General features: G+C 50.3%; 1 protein-coding gene across 1 annotated transcript in view; it reads left to right on the top strand.

The window, feature by feature from the left end:
• The window catches only part of LOC136938804 (ephrin type-A receptor 5), a 21840-nt gene extending 9382 nt beyond the window's left edge, over positions 1 to 12458 (top strand). The window contains exons 3-14 of the mRNA XM_067231753.1: positions 4501 to 4625; positions 4925 to 5084; positions 5207 to 5309; positions 7710 to 7777; positions 8388 to 8513; positions 8636 to 8821; positions 8921 to 8982; positions 9137 to 9346; positions 10231 to 10380; positions 11437 to 11630; positions 11858 to 12013; positions 12105 to 12458. Of these exons, the coding sequence (XP_067087854.1) occupies positions 4501 to 4625; positions 4925 to 5084; positions 5207 to 5309; positions 7710 to 7777; positions 8388 to 8513; positions 8636 to 8821; positions 8921 to 8982; positions 9137 to 9346; positions 10231 to 10380; positions 11437 to 11630; positions 11858 to 12013; positions 12105 to 12210 (1646 nt within the window). The 3' untranslated portion in view covers positions 12211 to 12458. The remainder of the gene's footprint in view (positions 1 to 4500; positions 4626 to 4924; positions 5085 to 5206; positions 5310 to 7709; positions 7778 to 8387; positions 8514 to 8635; positions 8822 to 8920; positions 8983 to 9136; positions 9347 to 10230; positions 10381 to 11436; positions 11631 to 11857; positions 12014 to 12104) is intronic.
• Positions 12459 to 12702: the final 244 nt, after the last annotated feature.

Here is a 12702-nt window from a genome sequence, read left to right as displayed (position 1 = left end):
ATGTGATTAAAGAGCAAAAGCCTTTTAGTTCAGATAGTTAGCTGGAACAATGTAATTCACCAGAAGTTATCTATTAGATGAGCTATTAAGTGTTAAACTCCATGCGTAGCAGAAGGCAGTATGGCCCTTTGAGCGACACCAAACACCCACAGGGAGAACAAGAACCTCTTACTATCCTGGTGACTCAGTGCTCTTGACCGCGGCTGTGTTCTGGCTGTGTTAAGTGGACTCCCACACACACACACACACACATCTTGACCTTCAGCACAAACCCATTACTGTTGAGTAGGATTACCTCTTACCTCTCACCTGACATTTTCCATATAAGGGTTGATACATCCGGACTCTTCTCCTCTCACCCCTCTCCTCCCTTCCTCTCTTCCTGAAGCTCCACACATACTCTTTCCCATCCCTTCCATCTCCTCTCCTTTCTTTTCCTCTCCTCTCCCCTCTTCTTTGCTCTCCTCTCCTGGGTATGAACTCCTCCAGTAGGTAATGAGCAGTGTAATAGTCTCTGTGGCAGAATCTCCTTCAAATCAGTAGGAGCTGTAATTACTGGGGATGACCAGGACAACCCTGCCAGCCGAGAGAGAGAGAGAGAGAGACAGAGAGAGAGAGAGAGAGAGAGAGAGAGAGAGAGAGAGAGAGAGAGAGAGAGAGAGAGAGAGAGAGATGTGTTTGATGTGTGTGAAGTGTTCTGCTTGATAAAGGTTCAGTGACAGCAATGATTTCATGCTGCCAGTGTGCTGCTCTCTATGGGATAATAAGGGAGAGAAAGAGAGAACAGGTTATAGGGTGGGAGAGAAAGAGAGAGAGAGATGAACCAGTGAACAGAGTTCACAGGAAGGAGGGGGGCTGGATGGAGGTTTTTACATTTAAAATTTTGGGGGGAGGGGGGGAGGGATTTCTGCCTTTATTATTTTGATGGTGACAGTATAGAGACAGGACGTTTTGTGAGACCAGTAGAGAGAGGGGATGACAAGCAGCAAAGTGCCTGGGCCGGATGCATGCTCAGCCTGCTATGGCTGAGCATGCAGAGGCTGGATGGAGGCAGGAGGGTAGTTAGAGGCTGGATGGAGGCAGGAGGGTAGTTAGAGGCCGGATGGAGGCAGGAGAGTAGTTAGAGGCTGGATGGAGGCAGGAGGGTAGTTAGAGGCCGGATGGAGAAAGGAGGGTAGTTAGAGGCCGGATGGAGGCAGGAGGGTAGTTAGAGGCTGGATGGAGGCAGGAGGGTAGTTAGAGGCCGGATGGAGGCAGGAGGGTAGTTAGAGGCCGGATGGAGGCAGGAGGGTAGTTAGAGGCCGGATGGAGGCAGGAGGGTAGTTAGAGGCCGGATGGAGGCAGGAGGGTAGTTAGAGGCTGGATGGAGGCAGGAGGGTAGTTAGAGGCTGGATGGAGGCAGGAGGGTAGTTAGAGGCTGGATGGAGGCAGGAGGGTAGTTAGAGGCCGGATGGAGGCAGGAGGGTAGTTAGAGGCTAGATGGAGGCAGGAGGGTAGTTAGAGGCCGGATGGAGGCAGGAGGGTAGTTAGAGGCTGGATGGAGGCAGGAGGGTAGTTAGAGGCTGGATGGAGGCAGGAGGGTAGTTAGAGGCTGGATGGAGGCAAGTCAGTGGGAGTGTTGAATCTTCTCACCTCCCACCATCTACCAAATGTGTTTCTGACATACAGCAGGAATATGTATCTAGTTATTAATATTCTCATCAGCTAACACCTCCTAGCCCCCACCTACACACGTCCTTGTCATCCCCAGCTCAAACATAATGTCTCTCTGTCTCTCTCTCTCTCTCTCTCTCTCTCTTTGCCTCCCTCTTTCTCTCCTCCTCTATAAAGGTTGATAAGACCATGTGATTAGATGCAGGAATCGGAGTGTGGTCACACTTCCTGTTACCTACGTCATGTCAGGTGTTCCATCCGCTAATGAACCAGCCACTCATCATGAACCCCTATAGCCCTAGCCCTGTAGCATCATTGACCGTAACCCTGAAAATAACCCCAGCCCATAATAACTCTGACCCTAAAACAACCCTGACCCAAGCACCTACCCTAAACTTACCTTTGGGCCTATCCCTAACCTTGGTGTTAGCTCCAACCATATTGACCTTTCTTTTCCTTAAAATCTGTTTGTTTTAACCACACAGAAAGGTTTCCCCTCCCCGGGTCTCAGGAGACTTTACTAACCCAGACCCTGACCCCAGCCCTCGTCCAAACCCTCACCCCAAACCATGGGATTATCGTTTCTGCTCTCTTCTCTCACATTCGGTTAGGAAATGGAGGTCTGTCTCCAGCTCTCCCTCTCTCTCTTTCTCTCTTTCTCTCTTTCTCTGTCTGTCTGTCTCTCTCTCTCTCTCTCTCTCTCTCTCTCTCTCTCTCTCTCTCTCTCTCTCTCTCTCTCTCTCTCTCTCTCTCTCTGTCTTTCTCAGCTCAACAATCTAGGACGGCATCCTTCCCACGCAAACATCATCATCTGTTTACCAATCCCTGTCATGGCAGATGACGTTGAGATCCTCGTTAAAATGTTATGGTGTCTATCTGCCTGTCATATGGATTTGTTGTCCATCTCCATGGCGATCATATGGCCGGACTGTCTCTCCACCTGTCATGATAGATAAATGATATGTATATCACTGTCCTCCTCCCTGTCATGTCAGATAAAGGCTTCTGTTTTCTCCTGTGTCCTGCTTCTCTCTGCCACACTGGGGAAACAGGCCCGGTATCTACACACTCTCTCTCTCCTTCTCTCTTTCTCACAAACACCATCAACCCATCTTCTCACCCTTCCTCTCATCTCTCGGTTTCTCAGTCTCTGCTCCACCACCTCTCTCCCTCTTCTAATGTATCTCTCTGTTCCCTTATGCCTCTTCTCCCTGTCCTCCCTCCTCATCCCCCACGCAATCCCCCTCTCCTCCCTCTTCTCATCCCTCTCTCTGTTTCCCTCTCCTCCATAACCTTCCTCCTCTCATCCCTCATTCTAACTCCTCTCCCCTCTCCTCCCTCTCCTCCCCTCTCCTCCCTGTCCTCCCTCCCCTCCCCTGTCCTCCCTCCCCTCTCCTCCCTGTCCTCCCTCCCCTCTCCTCCCTCTCCTCCCCTCTCCTCTCCTCCCTCCCCTCCTTCCCCTCCCTCCCCTCTCCTCCCTCTCCTCCATCCCCTCTCCTCCCTCTCCTCCCTCCCCTCTCCTCCCTGTCCTCCCTCTCCTCCCTGTCCTCCCTCCCCTCTCCTCCCTCCCCTCCCCTCCCTGTCCTCCCTCCCCTATCCTCCCTCCCCTCTCCTCCCTCCCCTCTCCTCTCCTCCCTCCCCTCCCTGTCCTCCCTCTCCTCCCTCCCCTCTCCTCCCTCCCCTCCCCTCCCCTCCCCTCCCCTCCCTGTCCTCCCTCCCCTCTCCTCCCTCCCCTCCCCTCCCTGTCCTCCCTCCCCTATCCTCCCTCCCCTCTCCTCCCTCCCCTCTCCTCCCTGTCCTCCCTCCCCTATCCTCCCTCCCCTCTCTCTCCTCCCTCTCCTCCCTGTCTTCCCTCCCCTCTCCTCCCTGTCCCCTCCCCTCTCCTCCCTCCTCCCTCCTCTCCTCCCCTCTCCCTCCCTCTCCTCCCTCCCCTCTCCTCCCTCACCTCCCTCCCCTCTCCTCCCTCTCCTCCCTCCCCTCTCCTCCTCCCTCCCCTCCCTCCCCTCTCCTCCCCTCTCTCCCTGTCCTCCCTCCTCTCCCCTGCTTCTCTTGATCTTAGTTGTGTTGTCGGGGGATCCAGTTTCAGGCTTTTAAGCTTTGAGGGATCCTGGTTTGTTCTGAGCAGACAGGATACTGTTACGGTGCGTGTGTGCAAGTGGTGTGTGTGCGAGTGGTTCATATGTGTGTGTGTGTATATGCCTGTGCTGTGTGTGTGTAACTCCAGAGGGAGTGTAGCACTAACTGAGCTCTCAGGTTGGGACCGGAGGGAGCAGTTCAGGGTACTTAGGAGCTCTTTATCACACCAACACACCCTTAACACGTCTGCTGGGGAGCAGACACGCTGCTCTGGTTACAGCACACACACACAGTCATACTCATATCTACACACACACACACACACACTCACACACGACAACACTCAAGCCTTCCACTATTACTGCTTAATTGCTTACTATACAGTCACAACATACAGTCATATCGTACTAATGAAATCCTCTAATTAGTCTGTGTGTTCTGAAATTACTACTGTATCATACTGTACACACACCTCACGCACACACACCCCTCAGTCATACTGTACACACACACACACACACCTGTCACAGTACACACACACACACACAGCTCAGACTTACTGTACACACACAGCTCAGTCGTGTGTGTGTTCTTACTGCACATTTCATCACTCCACCCTTTCTTGCAAAATCTGTGTTCTTGTTGATGAGTCTGGGATGTTGCTAAACTTGGATATGGGGTTGTGTCTGTTTGTGTGCATGTCCATGTGTGTGCCTGTTCCCGTGCGTGTGTGTGCCTGTTCCCATGCGTGCGTGTGTGTGTGTGTGCCAGCCCCCTCTCCGGTCAGCGTCCTGAGGAAGAGCAGTTCAGGGAGGAGCAGCATCTCTGTGTCGTGGGAGGAGCCTGGTCGACCCAACGGCATCATCCTGGAGTACGAGATCAAGTACTTTGAGAAGGTAACTAAACGAGCGACTGCACCACAGCAGAACACCACAAGTACTCAACTACACAACTGCACAAGGATGCAACACAAGTACAAAAAACACACCTGTAAACAACCCATCGACACAACTATGATACAACTAGAACATAACAATACACCGACGACACAACCACACAACTACATGACCAAGGCCAAAAACACGACGACTACAAAACAACACGGTACCTAAACAATGAACATCTACCTGGTTCTGGTGTGGAGGTATGGATTCCTATGGAGCATGTGTGTGTGTGTGTGTGTGTGTGTGTACAGGACCAGGAGACCAGCTACACCATCATCAAGTCTCGGGAGACGGAACAGGAAGTTGGCGGTCTGAAGCCTTCCTGTATGTACGTGTTCCAGGTGCGGGCTCGTACCTCAGCAGGCTATGGAGCGTTCAGCCGCAGGTTCGAGTTTGACACCAGCCCCTACTGTGAGTACCACCATGTGTGTGTGTGTGGGTGGGTGCCTGGGTGTTTAGATAAACAGTGTATCATATGGATGTGTGTGTGTGTGAGCGTGTGACTGCTTACCTTCTCCCCTGTGTTCCTCCAGTAGCGCCCTCCACTTCCCAGAGCCAGGTTCCCATTGTGGTGGTGGCCATCACTGTTGCTCTGGTGCTGCTGGCACTGGTCACATGGTTCCTGCTCAGCGGCCGGTAAGACACACACACACTCATATAAACACTCTGGAAGGTCGGAATAGTTCTCAGCACAATGGCAGCAAAGGAAGCTGTCCCAGAGACCATATCCTGTTTCACACATGCTGGCTGTCTGAGCGTATCCCTGATCACCATCCGCACCTGCTGTGGTCACATGACCTCAATATGAATCGGTAGGTAGCTGTGCCCTCATGTACTGTGCAGGTACAGTGGTACAGCCACACAGGCTCTGGACGCCTTTGTCTCGTATACAGGAAATATCTGTGCGTTTCTGTCTCTATTGGGAGACCCAGATGTCATCAGACCTCACCGCTGTTACACGGTACTGCAGTTCACATGGACCTGAACATGGACCTCTCAGCTGTCTTGCTGAGAGGTGTGTGTGTGTGTGTGTGTGAGGGCCCTCCCCTGGAACAGCTTCACACAAGCCGTGTAGCGTGTGTATCGGCTCAGCCTTAAAGCACACGTCAGCGTGCTGCAAAACACGCGTGATGACAGCCTGCCTGCCCCCCCTCCCACCAACCCCCCCACCCCCGGGCCCTCTCTGACCTTGTTCTGAACTTCTGGTCCAGACTCAGTCGTCACAGAGCACCCCCCCCCCCCTCCCCCACCTCACCCCAGACTCTGAATCAGCAGTTGACGTGACTGGAGCCTGGCTATGAAACTGACATGGAGATGGGAACTGGAGTTCAGGAAGCGAATCAGGAATAGCAGAGGGGCTGTGTCGGCACTGAGCATACCCAGAGGCAGTCCCAGCCCTTTCCTCCAACACACACCCAGTCTACAAGCTGTAAATCACAAAGTGTGTGTGTGCGTGGGTAGTTTGAACACGCGTGGGCGTGAGTGTGGGCGTGAAAGCGTTTTTGTGTGTGCTGAAGATCAGATGTGAAATCGATGTGCCCATGTTTAATGTGCAATGATGGGTGTCTAAATATTGACTGTCTGTTTGTAGACACACAGAACCCGGATGTTTAGTACTGTTACACAGCCAGACACACACATACACAGACTGGGAGGAGAGCGCTTGTCACGGTGTGTGTGTCGGTGTGTGTGTTGGTCTGTTAGCTTCACTATGGAGGTCAGAATGAAGCTATGGGGCTTTGTTAGCTCTCTGTTTCTGTCCCTTTTTCTGTGTGTGTGTGTGTGTATGTGTGTGTGCGTGTGTGTGTGCGTGTGCATGCGTGTGTGTGTGTATTTTCCTGTATTGGCTAATGTGCTCAGTATATATATTGTCTGCCTGTGCTAAAGGGTAGATAAGCCTATTAGCTCTTCTCTTCTCTCTTCTTTTTTTCTTTTAAAGGGACAGTTCACCCCAAAATCCAAACATACATATTTTTCCTCTTACCTATAGTGAAATGTATCCATCTAGATTGTTCAGTTGTGAGTTGCCAAAGTTTTCGGCCGTAGAGATCTCTGCCTTCTCTCTAATGTAATGGAACTAAATGGCACTCGGCATTTGGTACTCAAAGCACCCAGAAAAAAACATTTGAAAAACTCAACTGCATTTTCTATTTCCAGAAATCATGACCCGGTTCCTTAAGATAATCCACAGACTTTGTCGTGAGCAGTTTTGTGTCATTTTCTATGCATATGCATATCTGCATATAACAACTTTATAACTGCTCATTTTTTGGCCCTTTGAGTGCCATCTAGTTCCTTTATATTTGGAAGAAGGACATCTTTATGGATGACATCTCCAAAACTCTGCATTTCACACCAACACAATCTACATTAACAAGCACCTCAGCTAAGAGAAAAAAATGAGTTTTTATTTTGGATTGAACTGTCCCTTTAAAATGTATTTTGGGGGCTTTTTTGACAGAAATAGTTGGAGAATAGACAGGAAATGTAGATGAGAGAGGGGAATATGTACACAAACCCACAAACCTGTGTTTAGGCTTCATCCCATATGACACACGTCTACCCAGTGAGCCACCAGGGCACGTCTGCCCTCTCTTCTTTTAATATCGCTCATCCAATGCCATGATTCTATTAGAAGCGATAACTATACAATCCCGACATGACCACAGCACAACCACTGGGACTACCGCAACCACCAAAATGAAATCACCTCCCCACTCCCTCTCCCCTGTGCCCCAGTTCCCCAGCTCTCTTCGCAGAGCGGGGAGATAAAGAGAGCGTGCGTGTGAGTGCGTGTGTGTGTATATAGAGAGCTGCATCGTGTGTGCCCTCTGTTAGTCAGTGTGGGCAAAGCCTGCCAGTGTGACTGATGCCAGCCAGGGTTTTCATCGTGCTGCAGAGTTGTGTGTGTGTGTGTGTGTGTGTAGTGTGTGCATGTGGGTGTCAGTTTGGAGGGGTAGGCTTAATATACGGTGTCAGTTATGTTTAGTGGAATGACACTGACATGTCTGCATGTGTTTGCGCGTTCCTTCACAGGCGGTGTGGCTACAGCAAAGCCAAGCAGGATCCGGAGGAGGAGAAGATGCACTTCCACAATGGTCACAGTGAGTGTCAGCGCTTTGAGCGTTGTTTTTCCTGCATTGCTAACATAGTATGGTAACAGAACGGCAGTTACCATTAGCTTTGCTAGGATTGTCAGTGTGCTAGCAGGCCTCTCCTCAGTTAGAGGGTAGACGGGGTCATTCAGAGGTCAACCTGAGGCGACGCCATCGTCTTTACACCACACGGTCTGTGATAGAAGGGTCGCTGTGACGACGGTGCCTTCCACTAACCGTTGGAGACATGTTTCCCATAGAAATACATACATGTTGTGACGTCTTCATGGCAACACCATGACTGACATGCTCCAGGCAGGTAAAGTGTCAGATTGGAAATGTTCTGCTCTAAGAGTTTCAGTTTCAGTCTGGGGTGTTGACATCTACTTTAATCTCTGAAGCTCTATGTGACATTCTATTTCAACGGGGTGCAAATGGCGAATCTTGGTACTGTAGTCACTGTCCCAGATTTCATGGACAGCAGGGGCAGCTTGGAAGTGTTGTCCTAGTAGTATTTTCACAGTAATTACAGGAGTCAGTAAGCTGTTTGCTTAACTGCATTACACTGAATCCTGTCCTCCAGTGCGACCGTAAACCTTGTCCCTGTGTCCTCTCTCAGTCAAGTTCCCAGGGGTGCGCACCTACATCGACCCCCATACCTATGAAGACCCCAACCAGGCCGTTCACGAGTTCACCAAGGAGATAGATGTCTCCTTCATCAGCATAGACAGAGTCATAGGGGCAGGTGAGTGTGTTTGTGTTGACTGAGTGTAACTGTGTAACTGAGTGTTGGAAGTGAGTTTTGGAGGTATGTGCTTGTGTTATGTGTGAGTGTTTATTGACAGTGTGTGTGTGTGTGGGGGGCAGGTGAGTTTGGTGAGGTATGCAGCGGGCCCCTGCATCTCCCGGGTAAAAGGGAGATTGTCGTGGCGATAAAAACCCTGAAGGCGGGGTATAGTGACCAGCAGAGGCGGGACTTCCTGGGGGAGGCGTCAATCATGGGCCAGTTCGACCACCCCAACATCATCCACCTGGAGGGCGTGGTCACCAAGAGTGAGTCAGTGTTGTTGTCACTCCCACCTCCAAAGCCAAAAGCCACGCCCCCTGATATCGTTGACCTGTTTGTTCATTTGCTATTGTTGTTGTTGTTAGGTAAGCCGGTGATGATCATTACTGAGTACATGGAGAACGGCTCACTGGACACCTTTTTGAAGGTAACCATGATGAAGAAGATGAGGATGATGATACCACTGAAGATGTTTCATACGATCCTCCCCTGCCCTCTGATTTCATCTCCTCTCGTTTCCCTTTCCTTTCTCGCCCCTCCTTTCCTCCTGTCCTCTCCTCTCCTTTCCTCTGTTCCCGTAGAAGAATGACGGCCAGTTCACGGTGATCCAGCTGGTGGGCATGCTGCGTGGCATCGCCTCGGGCATGCGCTACCTGTCAGACATGGGCTACATCCACCGAGACCTGGCGGCACGCAACATCCTGGTCAACAGCAACCTGGTGTGTAAGGTGTCCGACTTCGGCCTGTCCAGAGTCCTGGAGGACGACCCGGAGGCTGCATACACCACACGGGTACGACACACACACACACACACATATGCACCTATAAACACTCTCACACACAAAAACAGGTGCTGTAGCCTGAAGGGGAAGTGTTGATGAAACAGGAAAAAATCAGGAAGCCAATTACAGCATGAGAAGGAAGCCAGGCTAATGATGTTGCATCGCTCCGCTCTGTGTGTGTGTGTGTGTGTGTGTGTTGGAGTGTGTTTGTCCGTACGTGACTGTATGTGTGTGTGTGTGTTGCCCTAACTAGCAGCTATGCTCGCAGGCTGCTGTTCAAGCCTGAAGAACTCTGTGTGTGAGAGGGAGAGTGTGTTTAATCCAGTAAGAGTGTGTGTGTGCCGGTAAGAAAAAACACCAATTGCCTGGGAGACGTGTGTGTGTGTGGCCAACCAGGGACCTGTCAGGAAAAGAAAACTCATCCACATAGACAGCCAATTAGCACTAAGTCGTCCCCCCCCCACGCCCAAAGCCTCTCCCCCTGTAGTCACTCACCCAGCCCTCTCTCTCCCTTTCTTTCTGCCTCTTCCTCCTTCTCTCCCACCTCACTCTTTTTTGCCCCTTGTACTTATTTTTAATTCTTCTCACCTCCCTCCCCCCCTCTTTCCTCTCAGTCAGACATAGACAGGCGCGCTGAGGATTGTATAGATTCAACCCCTCCAATGTACACCCTGCAGCTACCTCCCGAAATGATGATAGTTGTCAGACTACCTTTGGATTGTAAAGTTTTTTACTGCTGTCAGTCTTTTTGTGGATAAAAAAGTTGTATTCTGCTGACAGTACAACAGCATCTAATTTGTACAGTAAAATCTTACATCTGTCATTTTATTCAGCTGTAAGTTTACTGGCTGATAATAAAGTTTAATTTTGTGTGTGACTCCTCCCCCTTGTAGGGTGGTAAAATCCCCATTCGCTGGACGGCCCCTGAGGCCATTGCCTACAGAAAGTTCACCTCAGCCAGTGACGTGTGGAGCTACGGGATCGTCATGTGGGAAGTGATGTCATACGGAGAACGACCTTACTGGGACATGAGCAACCAGGATGTAAGTGATGGTGTCTGTCTCTGAGTCTGTCTCTGAGTCTGTCTCTGAGTCTGTCTCTGAGTCTGTCTCTGAGTCTGTCTGTAGTTCTGTTCCAGTTGTACTACATCACACCAGACCACAGCTCTGTGGGATGGAGACTGATAGAGAAAACACTGCATTTCACTAGCCAGAGGCAGAATACGGGTGAGGAAGGAGGAGAGGAGATATTGCTCTATTAATAGGAGGCGAAGGAGAGAGACACATAATGTAAATGTTTCTGTGCATTCACCACCTCAGAGAAAGCAACCATGGGAGGGCCGTGGAGGAGAGGGAGTGATTATATTAAATACTGAGAGAGAAAGGATGTCAGAAAGACAGGAATATGGATGGGTTGAAAAATAAAGAGAGACTACAAAATAGAAAAATAACCTAGATGAACAGGGAGAAATAGAGACAGACAGAGAGATAGAGACAGACAGAGAAATAGACAATGAGAGGTAGAGAGATAGACAGATATAGAGGGTGTAGTAGTGCTGTGCTCACAGGGCAGGTCAAGGGTCATTTCCATGACAACTCTGGATCACGAGCACATGGGATTGAGCTTTGAATAAATGCACACACACACACATTATGCAAAATACTGCAACATCTTCATTCTCCGAGCCAAAAGGAGGCTCGGGGGAAGGAGGTGGGATGGGAGGAGAAGAGAGGGAGAGGGGAGGAAGGGGGAAGACTAGATGTTTTATTTAAGGCTCCAGAATGATTCCTTTGATCCCCTTCTCTCTTTTTCGTACTCTCTCTCTCATACTCTGCATGTGTGTGTCTCCTTCCTGTATTAGTCACAAGTGAGAAAAACACATCAGTTTTCCACCCCTAGTCTGAGCACTGAAGCCATCCGATTTCTCTTTCAAAAATGTCTGTATGTCAGGTCTCTTTACTGTGACTGTAGACAGTGTATGTGTGTGTATATTCTATGTGCATGTGTTTGGTTTAATGAGTGTATCACCCATGCTGTGTGTGTGTGTTCTGTGTGTGTGTGTGTGTGTGTGTGTGTGTGTGTGTGTGTGTCTCCCTCAGGTAATCAAGGCGGTTGAGGAGAGTTACAGGCTTCCTGGACCCATGGACTGCCCTGCTGCCCTGTACCACCTCATGATGGACTGCTGGCAGAGGGAGAGGAGCAGCCGGCCTAAGTTTGAGGAGATCGTCAGCCTGCTGGACAAGCTCATACGCAACCCCAGCTCCCTCAAGGGCCTGGTCAACTCCTCTCACAGGTAACTTAGTTTGATGACTACGTTCGGTGACTTAGTTTGGTGACTTAGTTCGGTGACTTAGTTTGGTGACGTAGTTCGGTGACTTAGTTTGGTGACTTCATTTGGTGAATTCATAAGATACAACTCAGAAGTGAGGCTCAGTTCTTTACCAGGCTGTGTGTGTGTGTGTGTATCTGTCTTTGTGTCTGTCTTGTCCGTGTGTGTGTGTGTGTGTGACCTCCTCTCAGGATGTCTAACCTGCTGGTGGAGCAGGTGAGCGTGGAGGGCGGAGCCCCGCAGTCCGTGGGGGAGTGGCTTGAAAGGATCAAGATGGGGCGTTACACAGAGCTCTTCTTGGAGGCGGGCTACTCCTCCCTGGAGCTGGTGGCTCACATGACCTCAGAGTGAGTCTGTGTCTTCTGCCTGATACTCTCCCTGCTCCGTGACATGTCTATGAGGTCAGGTGTATTCACCGTGTTTGTGTGTGTGTTGCAGTGACGTGCGGAGGGTGGGGGTAAATCTGGCCGGACACCAGAAGAAGATCATCAACAGCATCCAGGAGATGAGAGTCACCATGATGAACGCTCCTGTCCCTGTCTGACACACACACACACACACACAGGTCGAAAGGATGTCGTGTTCAGACGGATGAACAGCATGGACCTAGTGGTTTGGCACTTTCTACATGATTTTGTATTTATTTCGGGAATCCAACAAGACCAGACGTTTGGACGGCAGTGTTGGTCTGAGCAATGGACAGACTGGATGCAGACAAGAAGTTCTACTGTCAGAGACAGGAAGCACACAGATAAGGTTCTACTGTCAGAGACAGGAAGCACACAGATAAGGTATGGCCCACTCGTTTTGGGCTGAATGTATAGCACTGCAGAACCTTGCAATACCTCTACACACCTTACAGAACCCTCAGTACTTCAGCGGAACCCTCAGCATCCTCAGTTGAACCCTCAGGATTCTAGCAGAACCTCAAGGTTCCAAATGAACCTACAGACTTTTACCATCATTTCCAATTTCCCGCATTCACATCCAGGATTCCATTAGAGCCCTTCATGATTCCCAGAAGAACCATTCAGAG

Source organism: Osmerus mordax (assembly GCF_038355195.1).
Source record: "Osmerus mordax isolate fOsmMor3 chromosome 14 unlocalized genomic scaffold, fOsmMor3.pri SUPER_14_unloc_2, whole genome shotgun sequence".
NCBI lineage: Eukaryota > Metazoa > Chordata > Actinopteri > Osmeriformes > Osmeridae > Osmerus > Osmerus mordax.
This window is presented reverse-complemented; position numbering and strand designations above follow the sequence as displayed.